The sequence below is a fragment of the Athene noctua genome, chromosome 1, assembly GCF_965140245.1.
Source record: "Athene noctua chromosome 1, bAthNoc1.hap1.1, whole genome shotgun sequence".
NCBI classification, from domain to species: Eukaryota; Metazoa; Chordata; class Aves; order Strigiformes; family Strigidae; genus Athene; species Athene noctua.
This window is the reverse complement of record NC_134037.1, coordinates 152,754,928-152,777,385: the sequence shown is the minus strand read 5'-3', so window position 1 is coordinate 152,777,385 and position 22,458 is coordinate 152,754,928. Positions and strand designations below refer to the sequence as shown.

The window sequence follows — 22,458 nt, the reverse complement described above, 5'->3', positions numbered from 1 at the left end:
GCGTATCCGATAGATGTATAAATAGCCCAGAAAAAAGCATTGTTATATGGCTCTTGAAAACAGCTTAGTAAAGAAGTACTGAGAAAACATACACCACTGTCAGTAAGTGATCTCTAATTGGCCGCACTACAGCTAGATGAGGAGCACCAGAATGGCACAGAAGGAAGGTCTCACTGTCAGCTTGCAGGGCAAATTACAGTTCAATTAACTAGTGATTAAAGTGAGAAATGGATGATGCATTTATTCTTTTTACCTTTCATCCACTGAAAGACTGTAATCTTCACTATTGCTATGGGGAGGTGGATGTGCTGGAGGGGGTGGAAGAAGATCTGCCCAGTTCATGCCAGCTTGTTTGGGAGCCTTTGGGGTTCGAGCGCCCTTCTTGTGCCCTTGACTCCCTGTGAATAAAAAGCAGCACACATTTGCAATGGTTTTGTGGTGTCTCCTCACCGCTAGCTTCGAAAAACAAAAAACTGTAGGCCCCCTCCAGATCCTCTTGAATTCTCTGGGAATTTATTGTTGTGCTGAGTTGGAATAAACTGGTGTTTCTCGTTTTTACACCAACATGTAACTGTAGCTTCTTTGTAGAATTATTCTACATTTTAATCAGTTGAATTTAACCAGAAACTTCACATAGGATGGAAAAAAGCACATAGGAAAACAAAACTGGAATTGTTAATAGTCAAAATGTGATAAAACCATAAATGAATTTTACAAGCAATGTCACTGAGAGTGAGCTTCCTACTTCTATTAATTACATTATAGATTATAATCTAAAACAAATGAGCTGTAGACAGATTTCTCGAAGTGCCTTTATACTATTTAATTGCTGGAACCTAAAATACAATATGATACAGATATGATCTATTAAAGTTCCACTGTTGCATTAAGTCACTGAATATATGTAATTTGTACTTGTCCACTGAAACATTTTAGGCACAATGAAATTACTAGTTTTAGTCTAATTGGCAGGTGCAGTTGAAAATAATTGCTGGAAGAACTAAAATAACAGAAAAAAGAAGAAACAAGATTGATGAAGTATGGTGCAAATGTTTTCAACTACTATTACTGGGAAATTATAGCTCATAATAGAACAATGCAGCTTTCACAGTTCCAGCAACTGAATAAGACCACCTATTCAGGTGGTCTTGAATTCTGACTTTGGACATGGTTATGATGAGAACTGACTCTACCATTGTTTCTTGGTATACCTTTTTAACTGGTGTTGTTATTGTTACTTCTTTAATTGTAGATAAAGTCACTGTATTTTTGAGTATATTTTAGAATTCTTCATGTTTCTCTCTTCAACTGAGGCATGGCTTTATATTACCATAGTTAAGCCTTATACACATGATTAAATATCTTGCAGTGGTATTTAGGAAGCTTGTTTTTCTCACTTCTGCTGTCTCAGATTTTCTATTCTTATGGACAGTAGTTCTGTTTATTACTGTCCCATTTTAGCTGCCATATACAAACATGTCTTAGGTATGTACGATTATTTTTCTGGTATCTCAATATTTCAAGCAAGACCCTCACTATCCCAAGGCAACCATCACTTGCATTCTCTACCCTAAGCACCATGATATACAGTAGTTCAGCACAATTCATTTATTACTCTGGTCACCTTGCTTCATTCCTACTGGAGTCCTTGGTATAGGACTATAAATTGTTAGTGTTATGAATAACCACAACAGGTGTCAGCATGGAGAATACCACCTTCTCATTTTTAATTTGCATGGGTTCGGATCCCTGAGATGTTTCATGTTGGGTTTTGTGTCTTAAATGTCATTAAGCACAGGCTCAGCACCACACCCTGATGTTGTAGACCTGGGAATGTGCAAAAGGCTGGCTCTCAGAACACCCCTGAGCAGCCGGGAGAATCAGGAGCTGTGGTTATCTCACTGCAGCCACTGAGAATTCAGGTCACCCAAAGGCATGGCAGGCTCACCTACATGTTTATGCCTCTGATGTGCCTCAGTCACAGTTGGTCAAGATGGATTGCTGGTTAGGGTTGAGGCAACTGGACTATCAAAAGCAACAGCAGAACAAAAGACAGAAAGAACAGTCCTTGTCTTCATTAGCAGATGTAATCCGGTGATTGTGACCGTAACTCACCCACTCTGTAATTGGGTTGATATAAATAAACACAGGCTAAATTTCAGACTGACAGTAAAGCCCCAAACCAAGTAGTTTCTGGTTTAGCTCTGAATATTTCAGACATTTCTCTACTAGAGATAAAAGCTGAAAGTGAACAGGTTATACCACAATGAGAAGCAGTAACTTTAGAATTAAATCATATTCTGTGGTTCCAAAGCACAGAGCCCAATTTTGGTGCCCTGGTCAGCATTCTCCAGCACAAAAAGCTGTCTTGTTTCAAGACTTTTACTTTTAGATATTTGCACAGCATATGGTGTTGAGAAACAAAATTTAACTTATCTACTGTCTACATCTGAATGATGTACAAGAATAGTTTTGACATATAGCCACTGAAATCTATAAAAATTTTATGTATGCATGCATGCATGCTTTTTTACTCAATAAAATGCATGGATTTAATTTAAAAAATGAAAAATGTCTTAATGCAGTTCTGTTAGATATCTCTCAAATGTTCTGGTATCTTGAGTCTGTTTGTGAATAAGGTTGTCTTGAGTGAGTAGACCCAAGAGATGGAAAAGAAGTCAGTAAAGTACCAGGAAGGTAATACATAAAATCCTCTTTTTTGTGACAGCTGAAAAGGAATTTCTAAGATTTGCTCATTTGGAGACCATAATACTAACCAGTAGGCCATTAACATTAGGAGATCCAACTTCTATTTGATTTAATGACTTTCACTATTTCAGACAACCAATTACTTAAGTGCCATTTAAATGGCACTAAGCAATCATGAAGATGCAACAGAAATATAGGCACCTATTGGGCCAGTTTTTATGCAGTTTAACATCCCTGTGCTGTATTTCTGTCGGGGGGTTCCTCCCCGCTATCCCTTCTGTAAATCCAGTAACTAGTCTAACCATGTCTAGAGCATCCAAACACCAAAATGCTCAAGTTTGGAAAACACTATAGATACTCACCAGATGTACTACTGCCTCTGTCTGAGCTGTTGTACGATCCACCTGTATTCTGGTCATATGACTGGTTGTATGGAATAGTTGGAGCAATATTGTCATTTACACGGTAATCTGCAAGTATAATAGTATAGTTAATGTTACCCTTCAGAAACACATCTACTTTATATACCTGCTTTATAAGACAAAGTAAGAACTGAAATAGTAAGGAAGAAATAAATTAGTTTTTTGAAATTAAAATAATCCTATAATCGTTTTATTTTTATCTTGTCTCTAATTTAAGTTTAAGGAAAAACATGGGAATTTAGTGGCTCCACAGCAAAAAAATTAAGTAAAATGAAATGAAATCCTATGCACAGGCTTGTCACAATGCTTCTGCAACAATTAACTCTTGATGGATTTATACACGACCTGTGTGAGTATTTTGCATATGAAGAGACTGTCACCTTGATTGATTTTCCATGGTCTCTCCTTAATTTACACATGCAGGGCAGCCAATGGACTCTGGTAGCTCCTTTTTGTATTTCAAAGGTGACAAACCCACATAGGAGTCAGGCCTGTATTACAAGGGCTGAGTGATCTGCTGGAGCAACAATGCAGCTCCACTAAATTTGGTTTACAACAGAAAAGGTCTTTGTTTAGTGCCTGCTGGCTCCAAGAAGATTCCTATTTACACTGAGTTATGCAGGTTCTAGCTACAAGCAGGGCCTTTTTTTGCTAATGGCCGTTACCTTAACTTCCTTCTCCTGTTCCAAAGCACTTGATATACATATGTTACTTTAAAATCTAGATTTGGCAACCAGATCTGTGAAACTTTATCAGAAGAAAAATACTCATCTGACAAAACAGTACTCTCATGCCAAAAAGGAATTACAATTTACAGAGAACAGAAAGTAGCCGAGTTACTCGTCATACAGCAAATAAAACTGCATCATAAACAGAACCACTGGACATAAAGTAGTGACAACGAAGCACAGCATGTAACTCATCAAAATGGTTATTTCCCATCACAAAAGCTACAGGTATAATCATCAGCAGGATGGTTTTAACTTAGGAAATGAGAAAACCAAGATCAGACTATTGACTCATAAATAGCAAATCAAAACAAAAATAAACAAAACTAAGAATCCAGTCCCCATCTGCTGCAGAAATGTTTGTGATAATGTAAGCATGAGAAAAAGAGCAAAATGATAAATTCCACACCAGAGTGTATTCTGTAATAGTTTCTCAGTCTAGTTGCATTCCAGAGACCATGCTGAAGTTCTACATACCGCATATGTTTACACAGAGGATAAACAGTAAATCAACACTCTGAAATATGTATATATGACTGTCAGCAGACAATGCTTTAAGGGGGCCTTTCCACACTACAATATGCTAGAGAATATGCACTGTAATATACACAGTTTGAAAGATGCAGTATTTTCTAGGTCATAAAAACCAAACATGTTTTAATTCCAAAACAGATATGTAATACACAGTTCATGAAAGAAAGCATAATTACAAAAAAATACAGCTTTCACCCTCTAGTGAGGAGTCACAAAAATTGAATTTTCTTTTGACATGTTTATGTCAAGGGATGGTGTCACATTTTATATTGCCCTTTCTCCTCTGTGAGTAGACGGGTCCAGTGGAGAAATCAACATTCCTGTAATGAAACGTATTTTTTTACCGGATAACTTATCATTGTGTGATTGCTGGAGTTACAACAATCCATGCAAAAAGTTCCAAGTTAGAATGGGTCCAGTTACTAAGGATACTCTTTTGCAAATCAGGTTATTAAAAGAGGTTGCATGGTAGCCTGGAGGACTAGCAAGAAATCACATACCTATTTCTTCCAACTCCCACACATTATATTAAAGAAACATGCCCTCAAGGCCACAAAAGTACATTCTGATGTTTCCCGTTAACACTGAAATCAATTTATTTTTAGCTTCTGGATCCACAGACTTCAGTCAGGATAACAAAGGAATTTAGTTTCCAAAACTAAGTGCAGTAGCATTGCCACTCAATAAGTGAATCGAAGGCTTGCTAGAAACAAGTCTAAAATGAATTGGATCACTCCATTTGTGTCCCCAGTGTACAACACAATACAATTTTACAGAGTTTGATATGCAAAATTTCATTCGTTCACATGAACATGTAGATTTAATTAGTCTCCATCCACAACTCGGAAGAGTGGGTTGACCTATTTAAAATTTAAGGTAGAGTATAATGCGACTACCATGCATCTGGTTTATGAATAAAATATCCAGACTCTGTCCTAACCAATCCCTTAACTACTATTAAATTTAAATTACTCTCAAATCCATAGGAAATGTATTTTATTTAAGTCTTTTCTAAAGCTACAGCTTGGGGTTTTTTTACAATAAATTCAGTATCTGAAGCTTATTGTGGTGCTAATTAACTTTCTGACACTGCTAACTGTGGATTTCTAAATCTAAAAAGAGAGGTCTAAAAGCACCACACAAGCCTGTAACTGCTGAACCTGAAAGCTTTAGACTCCCAGCACCAGAAGGTCAAAACTCCTCTGATGCCTAAAGAGGAGAAAGAAGCTAAAAGCTCTTCACCTTTGTTTAATTTGTTTTGCTCCATAATGTTGTACTGTATGGGTGCAACCTCTTGCTTTTGCTGAACAGAGGGTTTCCAGTGTTTCTCATTCGTATCCCCGCTGCCATTGTTAACATTATTGCTGATATTTGACTGGATGAGTTGAGTGGTGGCATAAGGAGTGGGCTGCCCAGGCTGGCTGACAAATCTTCCATCCTTTAGATTTGGACTATTGAAGGTTTTCATCTCATTGATTTTATTGCTCAGGTCCACGTCACCATATACAGTTGACTCAGGCAACATCAGGTTTGTTTGCTTGTTGTCCAGCTGATTGTTGTAATTTGCTATACAATCGGCTAACCACAGAGGAAAGAAAAAAGAAAAGGTCATTCTGTTCGCTTACACTATACTTTCAATGAAATTCCCTTTAAAAATTTTTTAGTCTGTAACTATATGGCTTGCATCCATGAAGCAGAGATACTGTAATTAACTAAACAATTTACATTATTTAATATTATTCACCCTGTAAACTACCGCTTCAAAAGTAGTGTTCACCATTTTGATTCAGTGTAAATTCAGACACTCTGAATTGCATCTACAATGACTTACCTTGCTGGGCTTTTTCTACAGTGGCCACGTAAACGTTCACATTTTTAGACATTAGTCTCAAAGCAGTATAGATATCCAGTAAATAACTGTGATTAAAATAAATTTGCATGGAAAGAAAAGATCAACCAAAACTTAATAGTGGGAATAACTAGGCGTGACAGTCATCTCATGTAATTTCAACAGCATTTAGACCTTCTTGTACTTGTGATAAGAAACAGAGATACAACAGAGTTTTATACAACAGACTGAAAAAATGATTACACAGAACAGAATTAAAGAGAAACAGTACAATGCGAAAGGTAACTCAGTACCCAGTAGCAGTCTTTATTTGATCATTGTTTCCTTGTACAATTTTATATTTTGATTTGAAACAAAAAGACAGGAAAGGAATCTGGAATTTTTGCTAACTTTGAGTTGCTTTGGATATTGCAAAATAAGTAATACCGTTGTCCTCTATGCTATATATATCATATAGACAGCATGAATTTATTCATCTAATAGTTATTGCATCATGAGATCACCGCTTATTGCATAGAATAAATTAGACATGTACTGATGCTCCGGCCACTACTGTGTGAACCAGTAAGCCTGCCTTTATGTGTTCTCTTGCCTCTGCGTGAAAGCAACTCCGCACACTTTTTTTTCTCTCCAGATCCACTCTACTGGAAGGATACTGAATGGATAACACACTCTGTGGGTCAGCAGTTAGAAGGCTTAGTGAAACTACCACTGAATGATCATTAAACAAAAATTCTCATTTTCCAGCTGATTAATGCATCAATACTTACATAGCAATCACCAGGAATATAGTTTTCCTCTTTAAAAACATGTGATATTTATGCTAATGAGTTTGATTCAAAACCTGAAACCCATTACCTGTGGCCACCATTAATTTACTGGAGACAGTGCCAAAATAAAACTCAGTACAGAATTCAGGATTTGACCATTATACTAAATGAAGTAACTACTAAATAAAATTATTCCCTAATACACACAACTTTTTTGAGAAATATTTCCTGAAGAAGAAAAATATTACTTGAGGAAGAAACCCCCTGATTCACATTTTCAGTGATTAAGGAACAGAACATATCAGAACATGCACATACAGCTTCTCGTTATACATTTCATACCTCCCAGCTTATGTTTTTCAAAGGTTTTACTGTTTGATATATTTTGTTTCTTATGTGAGATGGTTTTTTATTGCTTTACAGTCTTCAACTTCTTATTTCTACTTTCCAAATGTTTTCATTTCTGCTTTTTCTCTCATCTACTGATATCATGCTAGTCTTTCCTCCTTTCCAAGTTTATTGTACTACATTGGGCAAGTATATAGCCAGCATATTCTTAATTCCTAATAGATCATGCTTTGCTATAATAACCTTGCAGAGTCACTTATAACATATATTTTATCTCCTTCCATTTTCAGCTATGTCCAATTTGTGTGTAGGACAATATGATCGATACAGTATATGCAGTAGGTACAGTTTTTACATAGACGCATTAGAATTCCACATACAAAGTACTTAAACAAAACTGGTTTATCTATATAACAGAGATTTATTCTGTTAAGATTTTTTTAAATAGCATCTACTTTTAGAACAATCCATTTCCATTCTGTAGACTTGGAACACAGTATTACAATTAAAAGAAATTAAAAACGGATAGTTACTTAGCATGTTCACAACTATAGTGGGGATATCCAACTTTGCTGCTTCAGACCATAAGCCAAGCCCAAGCTGATGTAATTAAGAATATTTGCCAGATTTTCCAGGACAGAAAAGACAACTACGAGCATCCTGTCTGGCCCTCAAGTTCATAAGCTCTACTTGAATGGAAGGAATCAATTTGCAGCATAACCAAGCTTAATATAAAGGTTAAACCGATAAAGAATCTACTGCACCTCATGACGAGATTTTATAAGTTTACAACCCTCAAAAATGTGTGTTCTCTTCCTTTTCTGAATTTGTTAAGTTTCAGTTGCTAGAGTGTAATGTATTTTATTACTGTAATGTCATTAAAGTATGTCTGTACTTGTCACAATAAAATATCTCTGGATCAGAAATACTATTATGTAGGTATTTATGGAGATGATATCCTTGGGCAGGGTAAGATACAAGTCTCTGATGTTAACAATTTCTCACCTTCCTCTGAAGCACCTGGCACTGGTCACCGTCAGTCAGCATATTGCAGAAGATGAATTACCACCATCACATTATGGCTGGTTTCACATTAATTACAGGAGGTAATGCTGTTTTACACTTATGCAACTTCACTATAGGTAATCATATTCCCTCTCTGAAATGCTGGGAAATGCTACTAGCAAAAAATCAGCTAGAGATGCTGGTAGCAGAAAAGACTCATTTTCATTCCTCACCAGTAACACAAACTAGGTTAAAGCAAAAGCAACCGTTTAGAACAAAATGTGCAGTAATTAGTGCTTCCAGATATATTTCCCCAACCATGTTCCCATGGAATTCACAAGGTTTGCTTCAAGAGCACTCTGAGTCCTGTCCAAGCTCCTGGGAATTACCACTTCACCTAACATTTCATAATTGTCTTTGAAGAGCGAAGTTAACTTTTTTATCCATACACTCTAGCTAGAAAACCAGCTTTCCCATTTTGTACAGAATGGCACTGCAAGGGAGGTTTTGAATGTGCCAAAGTAGACTGACTGTCTTGCAAGTACTATAGCAATGTTTCATTTCTTGCTTCTCATCACACTCAAACCAGAAGGAAAATCTCACCATTTGGTACTTCTCTTTCTCCATCTAAGCAACAATGATGTATAGAGAAACTTAAAAATGACCTTATACACTCTTTTTCAGATTCTGAAATGTATCAATTCAGTGTGACTTTTGGTAACCTTAAACTTTTCAGGGGCTCCTTCAGCCTACTGCTTGCTACAACTATCCAAAGGGGACCAAAAAAAGGGATTCAAAAAGGGACCAAAAGCATAATCACGACATAGAGGAGAAACTACATTAAGTCTAAATGCATTGGAAATAAACAAACCTGTACACTCTCTAAGGTATTAGAAGTATATACTCTGTAAAGAAGATTCCTTAGCAAGGTAGAAATGTATCTAACCTGGTCGACTGTACGTTGTAAGGTTGCTATCACTGTTTCCATTGCCAGAGGTGCAGCAGTTGATGGAGCAGTCATTGTGATTGTTCCCCGTGTTAGGCCAAGTATCTGCTAGCCATGGCTGAGTGGCTGGTTCGCTGATGTTTAGGAGTCCTGGCCTTTAAAAAACAAAGCTTGGTCATTTCAAAAATTAAACAAAAGCATTTTCACATTGCAATTATATTCTTCTCTAAAGGTTATATATTAGAAAATAGTATCACATATTTAAAGGCTTGAGCATTTGAAAATACAGCTTGATTCAATTATTTAATGGTGTCTAGTTTCCTATACAACCTGTTCCTGCTAAGACACTCTGAAGTGAACAGCCAAGGACAGTATCAATTCAGTTTGCTAAACTACACATACATGTTGGCGTGCAACCTTTATCTGTCACTTCGGGTTTGGTTTCTGCCCCTTCTTCCTTTCTTAAAGAAAGCAAGGTAAAAAAGGGGAAACTGCCAAGTCAAACAAACAAAAAATCCACACATGGAAGCAAGATGGATATGCGGAAATAAGAGCTGAATTTGGATATGAATACTCCCAAATTCTTCGTGATTTCTGAAGCCAAGTTCTCCTCACCATCAGATAGTACAGCTGCAGCAGACCAAAGGGAACAGCAGATTACAGAAACCTCTGTTGCTTGGGTGTGTTTGGATCTCATTAAGCATACTAAGTGTGTGATACATCTTTGTTAATGAGTAAACCACTCGCTTAATCTTTATGAGGGTGGAAGTTTAAAGTAACTAGGAATACTCAACACCTTTAAAAATATCTAGGTATCATTGCTGCATACTGGAATAAAGAATATTCCTGCCATCAGCAGAAAGAAATAGCATTTCCTGGCTTCCAAGTTGCTGAATTTTTGTAGTGAGTGTGAAAGATGCTCTGATCTTCAGTCTTCAGTGCAATGGCATGTTATAAAGTCCCATATAAGTAGCATCCCCATACAACTTAAAATTGCCTTTGATAACTAAGGCGCTTTTGAAAATAGGTAATTTTAGCCACCATATGTATAAAAAGGAACACAGTCTCTTTCATCACAGGATTTAACAGACAACTTTCCATTTGAAATAGTGCAGAAACTAGTCTCCATAATATTAATGTGATGCACTTCAAAAATAACATATGCTAATCCTCTTAAACTGCAAGTTGAGAATACACACAGCATGCAGTTAGTTGTGGGGGATATAGTCTGTCAGTGCCACAGGCTTAAGTCATAGTCTTAGAATGACATTTAAAAGATCTATATATATGTGTGTGTATATATATTTCTGTACTGCATATGTCATCTGAGAATTTAACATAGGAGGTGATGAGGATCGACTTGCTGTCAGGCTAACAAGCCAACCAAACTCATACACTAAACAAGTATTTTTGTAAATCTGAAATAAATGTAGAGCTATGTAGTCCTGTGAGCAGGCCAGATGATTTGAAATACCCTGTTTTTTTCCCTACCACTCCACTCTTACAATGAAACTATACCTCATGGTGTTTGTAGGAGACAAAACCTTCCAGAATGTTTCAGCACTTTCAAGACCTGTGTACTGGGTTTTTGGATAGAGAGTTAAAGGTTCTTTACGTCTAAAATTTCCTTTGCATTCACACCTGCTGTCACATAGGAAATGTGGTGTGAGGTACATAAGTAGACAAAAACTCTACCGATTAGAGCCATTTTGGTGGAACTGTAGGCAAGAGATGTTTGCATTACAGCTCCACAGCCTGGTGATAACTGGAGATCATAATTTCCAAAGATTTTTAACCTTTGCAACAAATTCCTTTGAACCACTGTACTGGGTCTGGGGTAGGGGTGGACTGAGCAAGTGGCTGTGTGGGTGCCTGGCTGCTGGCTGGAGTCAATCTACCACAATTACCATTACTTGAATCCTGTCTAGAAAAGGGATTTCCACAGAAATGGGTATTTTTTTCAGCATTGCAGAAGTGAGGATTATGTTTAAATATATGACTGTGACGTTCTGAATAACGCTTTAACATGCTCACAAAACTGCACTTGGCAAAAATGCTAAACCTCTCCAAAACACTGCAAATATAATGCAAGGAAGCGAAAACCTTAGGTTTGGAAACCAGAGAAAGATTTCACATGTAAAAATAACATTTATTTTTTTTACATTGCAGAAGTATGTTTCATATTCTACAAAATATGGTACATCATCATGCTGTAAATGCTATATATGCAAATTAACAAAAGAAGCATATATGTTAGCACCTTGAATCAATTACACTGCTGTATTGTGGCACTGATCCTTAAAACTAGAACAGTAAAAAATGATGCTGTTTCTCTAGCAGTACCAGAATGACTGTATACGATGTAGACAATTCTAGGTTCATTTCTGTCCTCAGAGTCTATGTGAGTGTGCTTTGTCTAGCTTGTTCTATGGGAAGAGCGAGAAAGAACAGTGGCACAAAGAACACAAAGGATGTTAACTGCATATCTTTTTGAACAACCTTGTCAGGGAAAGCGAGGGTTCATATCTGTTCTCTCTTATTTTCTCACTATCCTGGGGTGAAGGCAGCAACCCAGTGATTTACAGATTTGTCCATTCAAAAATCACATGGTAACTGTTGTAGAGGTTTTCCTCCATGGTTTTATGGCTACAACAACACAGCAGCATACAGTGCTGGACAGAGATATCTGCAAGTGCTCTTAACGTGCCAGGTTCAGCAGCAGCAGAGTAGCCTCGCCTCTGCACAGCATTCAAATAGACTGGGAATGTTTAACTTTATGCCTAATCTTTACCATTGCCGAGTTTTTGTGCAGGCTTGAGCTTGTGAAACAGGAACTGATATAGGAATTCATCACCCAGCTACTCCCTGAGATTTTAGAGTTTATTTCAGCGTCATGCCAAATCTTTAACTGAGATGCTTATAAAAATGTATGCTTTAATGTGACCTAGAAGAAAAAAAGATGTGCTACTAAAGTGACACTACTCTGTCCTGCCTTTTTGATAAAACCGTTGTTTTACCTCCTGAAGAAAACTTCACTTCTACACAGAAAATGTAAATTACTGTTTTGTCCACTGCCATTCCCTAAGTAATAATGTAAACCCAGTAAACATGTTTTAGTTAAATCTTCAGTCTGGAATGGGCTGGGTTCTCAAAGCGGGGGGTTTTGTGTGTTAAATATAAAACCTACCTGTTTCCCCCTCTTTCAGTGCCCCATCTCTTGTAAGCAATACTTTAACTGTTTTGCATTCATAGCAAGTTTTTTTTCATAAAGAGTCACCTTATAAGCCATTTATGTCTTCAGCAATTTTTCCCAATAAACGTTTTATTTCTTTGTAGTATTTGTGAACCAGCTATATTTATTAATCTTCATAAATGCCACGACTTAATTACTTTTACTCCCTTCATCAGCTGGTAAGTCAGGTCTTTATTTTGAAGTTAAAGTGCTCCCTCTGCTGCTCATTTTTTGAGATGCATTTTTTACATCAAGTAAATATTTTCAGTTAAAGCTGAAAATACTACAACTCATTTGGAAAACAACCTAAGAATTCAAACCATATATCCTCCTTCTACATAGAAAAATATATGTTAGAAATGTATAAATTAATATAATAAATTAAAACATATTAAGTGATTATTCTACCATCACTTACAAGGACAATTGTACTCCTAGCATCCTTAAATTTTGTTGCACACGATTCATAGCTTTAAAAATAAAGCACATAGTTACCTGCCTCCACTGCTTACAGCCTCTCCTCCTCTCTGATACGTTACTGAAATAGTTAAAGATAAAAAAAGGAAATAATTTAAAAGTCATAAAAAACTCCTTAGATAGCAGTATTAAAGTTGGTTTTGATTCATTTTAGCTAAGACAATAAATGTGCATTGTTTATACATTAATACTGAGCCTCATTCTGCAAGCTACTCCTTCAAATGCAAGTTTATACATAATACTTATGTTGCTCAGTAACTGCTAGTCTTAGCTCCAACAAAGTTTTATATTTCAGTTCTGTTCTGAAAAACACACACACACATGTATTGCTTAAGAAAGCAGGAAGCCGTACATCAGGTTGAACTTATCCTTAACACAACTCTGCTGACTTCAGTGGAGTTACTCTGTGGAAGAATTTAGGTCATATATTTATTTCATGAATGGCTAGATGTTAAAGCTTTGCTCTACCTTATTATTTTGGTAAGATTAAAGAGGTATCATGATTTTATAACAGACCTGACTTCCAATGTAAACAATGGCTCATTACAGCTGAACCTACTGCTTTGAAAACACATGCTCTTTCTGAATGTTACTGCACTACACTCACGGAACAAGCACACTTAAAGTCCACAGAAGCTTCACATTTTATAGCATTTTACAATTTTATTTATTAATTATACTTTTTAATCTAAAAATTTAAATCTATAAATCTTGCTAAAAAACATCTGGCAGAAAGAATACTTCCTAAAATAGAAGGAACAGTTTTTCTAGCATTTCAGAAGCATTACACATTAACAAAGTGCATGTCCACATACATTTATTTGTTGGCATGGACTGCATAACCTTCAGAGGAAGCATCATGGTTGAAAAACTAGTTTTCAGTATGCAAACATCCAAGAAGAAACAGTGCTATATATTCTGCTAGTTTGCATTGTGTTTGGCAAAGGGTTAAGGAGATTGCCTCCCTGCAAATGCTGATGCATTCTACATTTTCCAACTAGGAATACGTTGGAAAAAAGCAGCCAAATTCTGCTCTTTAGAAGAACTCCAAACTGGGAGTCTGCAAGAGAGAGATAAATGCTGGCAGTGACAACAATAACAGGATTAAAACGTAGGATGCATTGCTACAGGTAAGTCTTTTACTATAGGTAAGGCTAAAGAAGAGTGTCTGGTTCCATTTAAATGGAACTAATGACTGGAATCCTGGGTTGAAAGAGGTGTTTTTTTTTCCTTTAAATGTTTTACATACTTTGTGGTTTTTGCAATTTCTTCTATAAAATCTCAGTGCTATTTATTTTGCAGCTCTGACCTATCTTATGGAGCCCTGATATTTTCTTTTAATGTTAAGAATCCAACTGAGAAAATATGTTATCTAACCTACCAACCTCTGCAGAATTTCAGTAGTGGGCTACACTTTTGATTGCAATAGAAGTCCTCTGTTAAGCCAATTAAAGTAACAGCAAAATACTAATAGTTTGAATTTGTCTCCACCGTGGATCTCAAAGGACTTCAGAAATATTAAAGGCCACTTTGGCTCATGCTGAACAGTAAGCCACTCCACTGAACATAATAGGATGACTTCTGAAACAAGATATTAATCAATGTGATTAAAAGCACATGGATAAGAATCTAACCCATTATGATTAGGTCTGTGTGGATGAATGTGGACAGACATGAGATTGCTTCATTTGCGGTCCAACTTGGAAGGATGTAACTCGGCTGCTGCCCAGAGACCAAATTAATATAGTCCCGATTTTGAGCTAATATGCCCTGCAGAGTGTGCAGAGGAGGGGGTAGGTAGTTTTTACACTGCCTGGATATACACATCCTGCAAATCTCATAGACCTCTTGTGAAAATAAGGGATTTAGGACAAAGGAGGAAGAAAACAACCTGTCCACTCAGGCTGTAGCTAAAAGAAGCGCATGCACTATACTGGTGGGTACTGAATGTGCTGAATTGTATCTACTGTAGAGGAAGAGCCGCTGAGCTGCCAGACTGTGGAACCGACTGAAGGTCAGCTCTATGGAACAGAAAGGCTCTCATGGAGTTTGGTGGGTTATGGCTCAGGTTATGTCATATTTTGTACATTTCTAAGCAAAAAGAAGTAAAAGATGATTTTAAACACACCCTGATTTTGAAATTCACCTCTGTTTATGTAGAACAGCATGGCTATTTTAAAATTTCATAGCACAAAAACAGTTTAAGGCAGCAAGCAAAGAAATCTAACTACTATAACATTCAATTTCTGTATGTTCCAAAGCAGGTAACTCCTAAGTCACTGCATCAATGCAGATTCAGAGGAAAGAAAAGAAGCAAATGTTTCAACAAACATAATCCCACTGAATCCCTTTCAAGTCAGCATCTGGGCTCTGCTAAGTCATTCCTCCTCCATCAGAAGCACCTTTTGCATCGTTAGATGCAGAAGGCCACACTACTCCATTGTAACCAAGAGAGTCCAGACTGTACAAACTGATGGGATCATCCTACAAAAATGACAGGCTTGCATCAAATGGAACGCTACAAAATGGTACACGCAAACAGAAGTAAGTGTTGGCTACTCAGCAAATATACAGAACAAAATAACGATACCTGTCATTAATTAAATTGTTTTAAGAAAACCTTCAGAACAGCTGGGCTGGTTATGACAGAAAAAGAGAAACAGTACCACAAACACATGCTAAAGTAACAAAGAAGGGGGGAAAAGTGCAAATATATATATATACCTGTTGGTGTGAAGGTAAAAGACGGGACTGAAAAATCAAAACAAAATACAAACTGGTTATTAAGCTGAAGAGAGAAAGGGAAACATACCACATTAGTATAAATCTAGCAGACAGCTGAACATAAAACAAATGTATATAACTAACACCGTAGTTCAGTCACATTAATATAGAAATAAAATTAAATTCAGAAAGAAGCTTGTTTCTGCAGGTACTATTATGAAAAAAAAAAGTGCTTCATATTCTATTGTGTTCCTGAGGGGACTGGGCTGTGGTTTAGCCTTTCAAATAGCCCTCAGTTTGGTGGTTTAGATTTTTCTGAAAATCCTTGCACAAACAAAACCCCCACACTGTTAATCATTTTAGAATGCAGAATGATAAATTCCTTAACAAAGCCTTATCAAAATCCTATTGAATCTTATCTGCAGTTCACTAAGTAAATGCTCATTATGCTGAACTAACAGGCACACTTAAGTATTCAGTAAGGAAATAATAATAATATAAAGGAACAAAGAGAACTGCTCTTTTACTGTCTGAATCAAGAATGGCACCAACTCTCACTATAATAAAGGCACCAAAATCTACTGCAGCAATTAATTTTTGTTTTCATAGACAAGACTGTTAAAGTGAGTTATTATGTTTCTTTCTTAAATAATCACAAAAAGAGGTAAAGATCTCCCTAGATGTAACACCTTTCTACCTTTCAACCCTTGACTTTAAGAGGGAGAGGTTAACAACAGAACAATGACATTGCTTGACAATCTTCACTCTCACAGCTACTATAAATCCTCTTTGGATCAATAGGGTCTTCTAATCCAAATAGAGAGCACTAGCATCTGCTCTTCCTACTAGCACATGCTCCCCCTCCCGTTGACAAGACAGTATATTTTTTCTATCACTGATGGCCAGAAAAAGGCTAACATTCCCCTTTTCGATCTAATGACAGCAAAGAGCAATGTAAGAGAAACAATAAAATATTCACTAGAAGTAGCCTCGGGAAAGAATCTGATCAGCAAACCTGGCACAGAAATAAAAGTTTCTGGCTAAGAAAACAATTGTTTAATCTAATTTTTACAGTAACTCTGATGTTTCAGAGGAGTTCAGAGTATCTTCTTGTTATAATTTAGGATACGCTGTAGCTTTTCCTCTGCTTTTACCAAGCCAATTTATTTCCAGGGATATGACACCAAGCATAAAAAGAAAAACCTCTGAGCATTTGCTCATTTTAGAGTTCATTTGTAGCATAGCTCTTTATCTTGGGAATTCCATTGTATTTTCTTTGAGCTAGGCCTTTTCACTCACTCAGGCTTAATTTAGCTACATTCAAAAATATAGAACCACAGTAACAAGCTTTCATTAAAATAGAAGGTGCATTTAAACCAGAGCTATTCAAAAGAGAATAAAGTGTCTCAAAATTAATTTGCAATCACAAGGACATGAAAAAAACCCCTTAAACTACTGTCTCATTACTCTTCTGTGAGCTAAGTACTAAACCTAGTTTAGTTTCTTAAGGAACTGAGGAACAAATGAACAGAGGTTCAACTAAATGAAATCTTTATCACTACCACACGAAAGAACAACTTAATTCTCAGAGCTTCTATTAATAGACTCTTCTGAGTGTGTAAGAGTGCTAGTATAATATGTATGTGTGGGAGCAGTGAAGTATTTTAACAGATGTCAGGCCTGAAGCTAAAGAAAAAAAAAAAAAAGCAAGACTGAAGAAAGTTTGGGCTTGCAGTGATGACTTGATGCACTGCAGAGCGGCAAACTACTCTGCAATTTATATTTCACTAAAGATGTCTTTTTTCTTGAAGAATACTTGATAATGGAGACGCAGATCTTACTTCTCTGTATATTTTCATTAAAATCATCACCAAATTACACAAAAGATATTTTTACAGATATTGAAAAACACAGCTGTTTTGAACAATAGCTGATGTCACTAAAGTAACCATTTTAAAGGACAAATTGTATGCCTTTTGCTTAATCATAGGTACTGCTGAAAGCACAGTGATGTTAGTTTGATAGAACTGTAGAAAGGCAGTATGGCAGCATGCTATTAGTAAAACAAAACAGCGCAGGCCAATGCAGCAGTATGTCGGGTCTGTCTTATCTAAGAAATCCCAGCAGAACAAAATCAAAGGTGAAATTCATCCCCAATTTCTGTGGTTACAACTCCGCTACAACCACTGTGACTGAAGTCTACTGTGAGCTTTGGTACTTTAATAGCATGAAGGACACCTAAACTCTGCAACACTCCAGCACTATTTCCGTGTTTCCCCTCAGCTGCTATTTTTAGCACTGCTTCTTTTTCATAGCAATACACTGCTTAAAAACATTTTAGATTTGCCTGTCTTGCCCACCACATTCACTCCTGAAGTGACTAAGGAATGTAATCTTATGACACCTTTCATACATTAAGATGTGTACACCTTTTAAGCTTAGAGCTATCTTTTGATTGCTAAATATCAAAAATTCCACCTCTATTCCTTCAAAAGCAGGATCTCCCATTTTCTGATTAATTCCAGAATTTACAGTTCTCACTCTATGAGTGCCTATGAGGTACTGCTTTGAGATGTGATGAACTGTAGTTTATTGAACTGAGCTTTAACTTCAGGGCTTAATCAAAAGATTACTGGATCAGAAAAAATCAAGTTTTTATTCCAGAAGACCTTCTAGGCAGAGATTCTATTTTTGTCACAAAGTATAATTTAAAGCACTGCTTGCCCACTGACAATCTGATCTAAAAGGTATCAATAACATGAAAACAAAGAGTGCTTTAAGTTAGTCCCACTGCTGCCACTCTAACTGAATGCAGATGCAAGATGTGATAGCCCCAGAATTTAGTCCCAACAAAGGGTCTCACAACAGCATTTATGAAAGAGTCTTGGAAAGTATTATTGACTGTTGTGCTTTTGCAAACAGCCACTTCACCACATCCCCCTGGAATACAAGGAAATTCAAGTACACGCACCAAAAGCATTACTGTAATGTACGCCACTGTTAGTATCTTAGCAGCAAGCAAAGGACCAAACAGGACGGACAATGAACTACCATCCACCTGTCTCCTTTTCAGATGGTGCAGTGTCAGGAAGCAAGGACAGCTCCCAGTCTTAAATCCACCTTTACATTTGTTGTTTGTAGGAGTATCTTTATGAGAAGCTAGTCTAGGTATTTTGCTAAAGGCTTATGCTTTAAAGCCAGGTTTAACACATTCTGTAAATATCGCTGCTTTCTGCACTGGCTCCTGATCCACACTTCCCAAAAAGTATTGAAGTAATCTGAGATAATTCTTGCATCGAGTCTTAGAAGAACAAGAGACTGATGCTAAATAGCCAGTAAACAGACATTCAGCAGCCATTGGATGGAAATATATAATACGGCACCTTTTCTGATACCAGCATAAGTACTAGTGAGTCCATTTCGCTTCTTCCTGTGGCGATACAACCAGATGCTGAAGACCATAAGGATAATCCAACAGGCTGCACCAATTCCAGCAATAAAGGCAGGCTGCTTTACTACATCAGAAATCTGCTGGGCTAAACTGACTTGATCTTCTGAAGATACAGGGTTTCCATGAGAATCTGAAAAAAAGACACCCAAAATAGCCAATTAATTTGAATGAGCAACTGTAAAAGGCAGCACAAAAAGAACTGACATAACCATAGTCCAGTTATTCAAGGTAAAACCCTTAAGACTGCTCTTCTTTTTACAGGTCTAGATAGAAATGGTTTGTTTTTCATACAAGAGAGGTACGTCTAACTTCACTAACTTTTGTTTAAGAAACTTGCTAAAATCAGGCCACTAGACACACAAAGTTAAGCTCATAAATTTCAAACTTGGGGACTGCTGTTATTTTTATTTAGCAAAGCAACACCAGCTTCAGAAAAATATTCAGAAAGTCAGCAAAGAACAGAGCAAGTAAAAGAAAACTCAAGTGTGAAACATTCATAGTCTGTTCTTCAAGCTCTGCAAATGAGTAGAAGTCAGCTCACCAAGCATCTACTCTCATAACTGAAAATCACAGAATTACAAATTCAAAGCACATTCACATGAGGTTGGTACTGAAGGATAGATTTTAATTTAGCAGTTCCTGACAGATGACTTCAATCTTGTATTACACAGTCTAATGTACTCTTTGCAGTCTCTCACTTTGACCTCAATAAAAAAACCCCTGAATATTTAAAAAGATGTAAAGAAGTGCAAAATAACCAATCCTGCCCTCTTAACGTGGATGAAAAGGCTAAAGGATAACTAAAAAATGAGTTATGAATTGTTAAAAACAGTCAAGCAGTATCATCATAACTGCACAAGCAGCTCTTTTCAAAACCAGTTTATCCTTAAATAGCCCACATCAAAATAAAGTACATGTATTTTTCCATATACTTCTAATTTCTTTTTAATAGAGAAAAGCATCTCTAAGAATCAGTCTTTTCTGTTCTTTCTGCACTGAACTTTTGCAAGAACTTTCTAGGAACAGCAGTAAGAATATTCAGCTACGGACCAATGCTTTCTACCGTCAATGAAGCAACTCAAAGACAAAATACTGCCTTCCTGATTTTTTACTGCTATAGTGAGTTCTTACTGGAAATTTCATTATTGCCCAGCAAAATATTGCAAGAATCCAAAACCTTTACTCAGAGATGATATTGCTTTACCCATTCCACAGCTTGGTCTTCGAATTACCCATTTGTACTCTTGTGTAAATCCAACAGCTAGTTGCTTTTCACTATCGGTAGTGACATCAGATTCAGAATGAGGGACTAGTGTTTTAAGGAGAAAGATGCTGTTATTAATTTTATTAATACAAACTGTGTAAGAAATGAAGACCTATTTACTTAAAAAACAAAACCTTTCCCCTACGAACTAAGCAGCGAATAGAGGTTTTTTTTATTTTTAGATGACATCTCACATTACTCCTATAATAAGTATAAGTAAAAGACAAGAAATAGCAACACAAACAGGAGTAAGAATCACAACAAATCATACAAACAACAAACCTCCTCTGGAAAAGAGATACCTTTTTGAATGGTAAATGGTTAAATTAATAACAGCTTCTTCCAGTGAAGAATTCCAGATTTCAGTTTTTGCAACACCAAGGTCAAATACCTATTTTGCCAAGGAATCACTGCTGCCTTTGACTTCTACCTTAATGGAAATTTTATTCCGTATTTCAGGTCTCTTTATCTTCTACGGTTCTAAGTGCACTGCCTAATCTGAAAGTTCACCAGGCAGACTCATTCTTTTCTTACTAATACACCCTTTGTGTCTGCTGGGTTTATAGATTTCATGCCTATTTGTGCAAGGTTAAGATGGGTTGCTTCAGATTTTATGGAGACAGCCAAGTGAAGTTCCACACAAGTGGCCAGATGGGCTTAAATGTATAAAGTATACTGTGACCAATGAATTAAATCTGTCACACTCTATCTCATCTTTTGTCTCTTTGCAGCTGAGGCCATATTAAGATATGAAAACTTGCACCATCAGTCTCTCTTCAAAATGAGGAAGCCTGCTATTTCTCTAAACAGCTACACTACCTTGTATATCTTAATGGAATAAAACAAAAGATTTCTGGAAAACCTATGGTCCTGAATAAATTTAGAAGTCCGATAAATAATTTTTCTCTAATCCTTTAAATATATATATATTTAAAGCAACAAATTCAGAGGGAAAGAATATTCACAAACTCAAAAGCCAAATAAGACTGTTTTTTAAACATGTCAACAATTCAGCCATACAGAAAGACAGTACTTTTATATACACAAACATTTTGCATTGCTCAGTCAAAGTATGTCTGAAGATTACAAAATACTGAAGAATCTCTTTGAACATTTATTGTTCTAATTTTTAATTAAGACTCATTTCCTGGTATTATTTTGCTAGCCATTACAAGCATAAGAACAGCATAATAATATCTTTGCTTTTAAGAAACTAGGCTTACGACACATTGCACATGGGTGGACTGTTAGAACCATTACATTAAATTAGCTGATATATATTTACACACATGCTGAAGAGAAAAAAGTGTATGTGTTCATGTACAGTCATATAAAGAGCATCATAGAAAAGAAGATGGAACGGCTTTCAAGAGACCATATTTGACCCATGTTCTTCTCCTCTTATAATTCAAAAATAGAAAGTAAGCTAAATATAAAGCAAAGGGAATGAAATCTGTGAACCCCTGATTACTAAGAATTTCCAGGAACGTTATCTTAGAAGCCTTTCTTTGAGAAGGGCGTCTTCCCCCTCTGTAACAGTCCTGTGAGATCCTGAGTGATCAGTTGGGAAAAAAGCTCTTGAACTAAAAAAAGTACTTTTTCTTCATCCCAGGAAATTTCTGGAAGCTTTGACTGAGATGTAAGTGGTTCATAATCAACATTCCTGTTCCTGCTTGCACTCCTCGGGGAGACGTGCCAAAATAATAAGTGAACATAAACATTCTACGGCAAAGTGCATCTTACTGCCAGAGCAGCAGCCGCAGCATTTTATGTACTTGAAAATGCCTCAGAGTTGTTGGAGCAGGCTGATCCCACAACTCCCTGAAACCAGCATATTATCACAGTGACTCACCCCTTCTTCTTCTATCCCAAGATAAGAGCTTTCTTTTTCATTACAGATAATGTTGCTATGGCTATTGCTCACAAGCTACCCGATTTGACTGTCTTGAAGCTTCAAGTTTCAAACTTCAATGAAAACTAGAATTCACACTGAGAAGAA

The 22,458-nt window shown here is 36.5% G+C and overlaps 1 protein-coding gene across 4 annotated transcripts in view; it reads right to left on the bottom strand.

Moving 5' to 3' along the window:
- ROBO1 (roundabout guidance receptor 1) overlaps positions 1-22,458 on the bottom strand; it is a 745,923-nt gene that overhangs the window by 17,764 nt on the left and 705,701 nt on the right. For 2 of the 4 annotated variants that reach the window (XM_074901485.1, XM_074901508.1), the window contains 7 exons: positions 19,128-19,325; positions 15,745-15,771; positions 13,039-13,081; positions 9,312-9,466; positions 5,636-5,971; positions 3,072-3,179; positions 254-398 (listed from right to left, as the gene is read on the bottom strand). In XM_074901485.1, the coding sequence (XP_074757586.1) occupies positions 254-398; positions 3,072-3,179; positions 5,636-5,971; positions 9,312-9,466; positions 13,039-13,081; positions 15,745-15,771; positions 19,128-19,325 (1,012 nt within the window). The remainder of the gene's footprint in view (positions 1-253; positions 399-3,071; positions 3,180-5,635; positions 5,972-9,311; positions 9,467-13,038; positions 13,082-15,744; positions 15,772-19,127; positions 19,326-22,458) is intronic. The other 2 variants (XM_074901499.1, XM_074901493.1) reach the window with 1 other exon arrangement.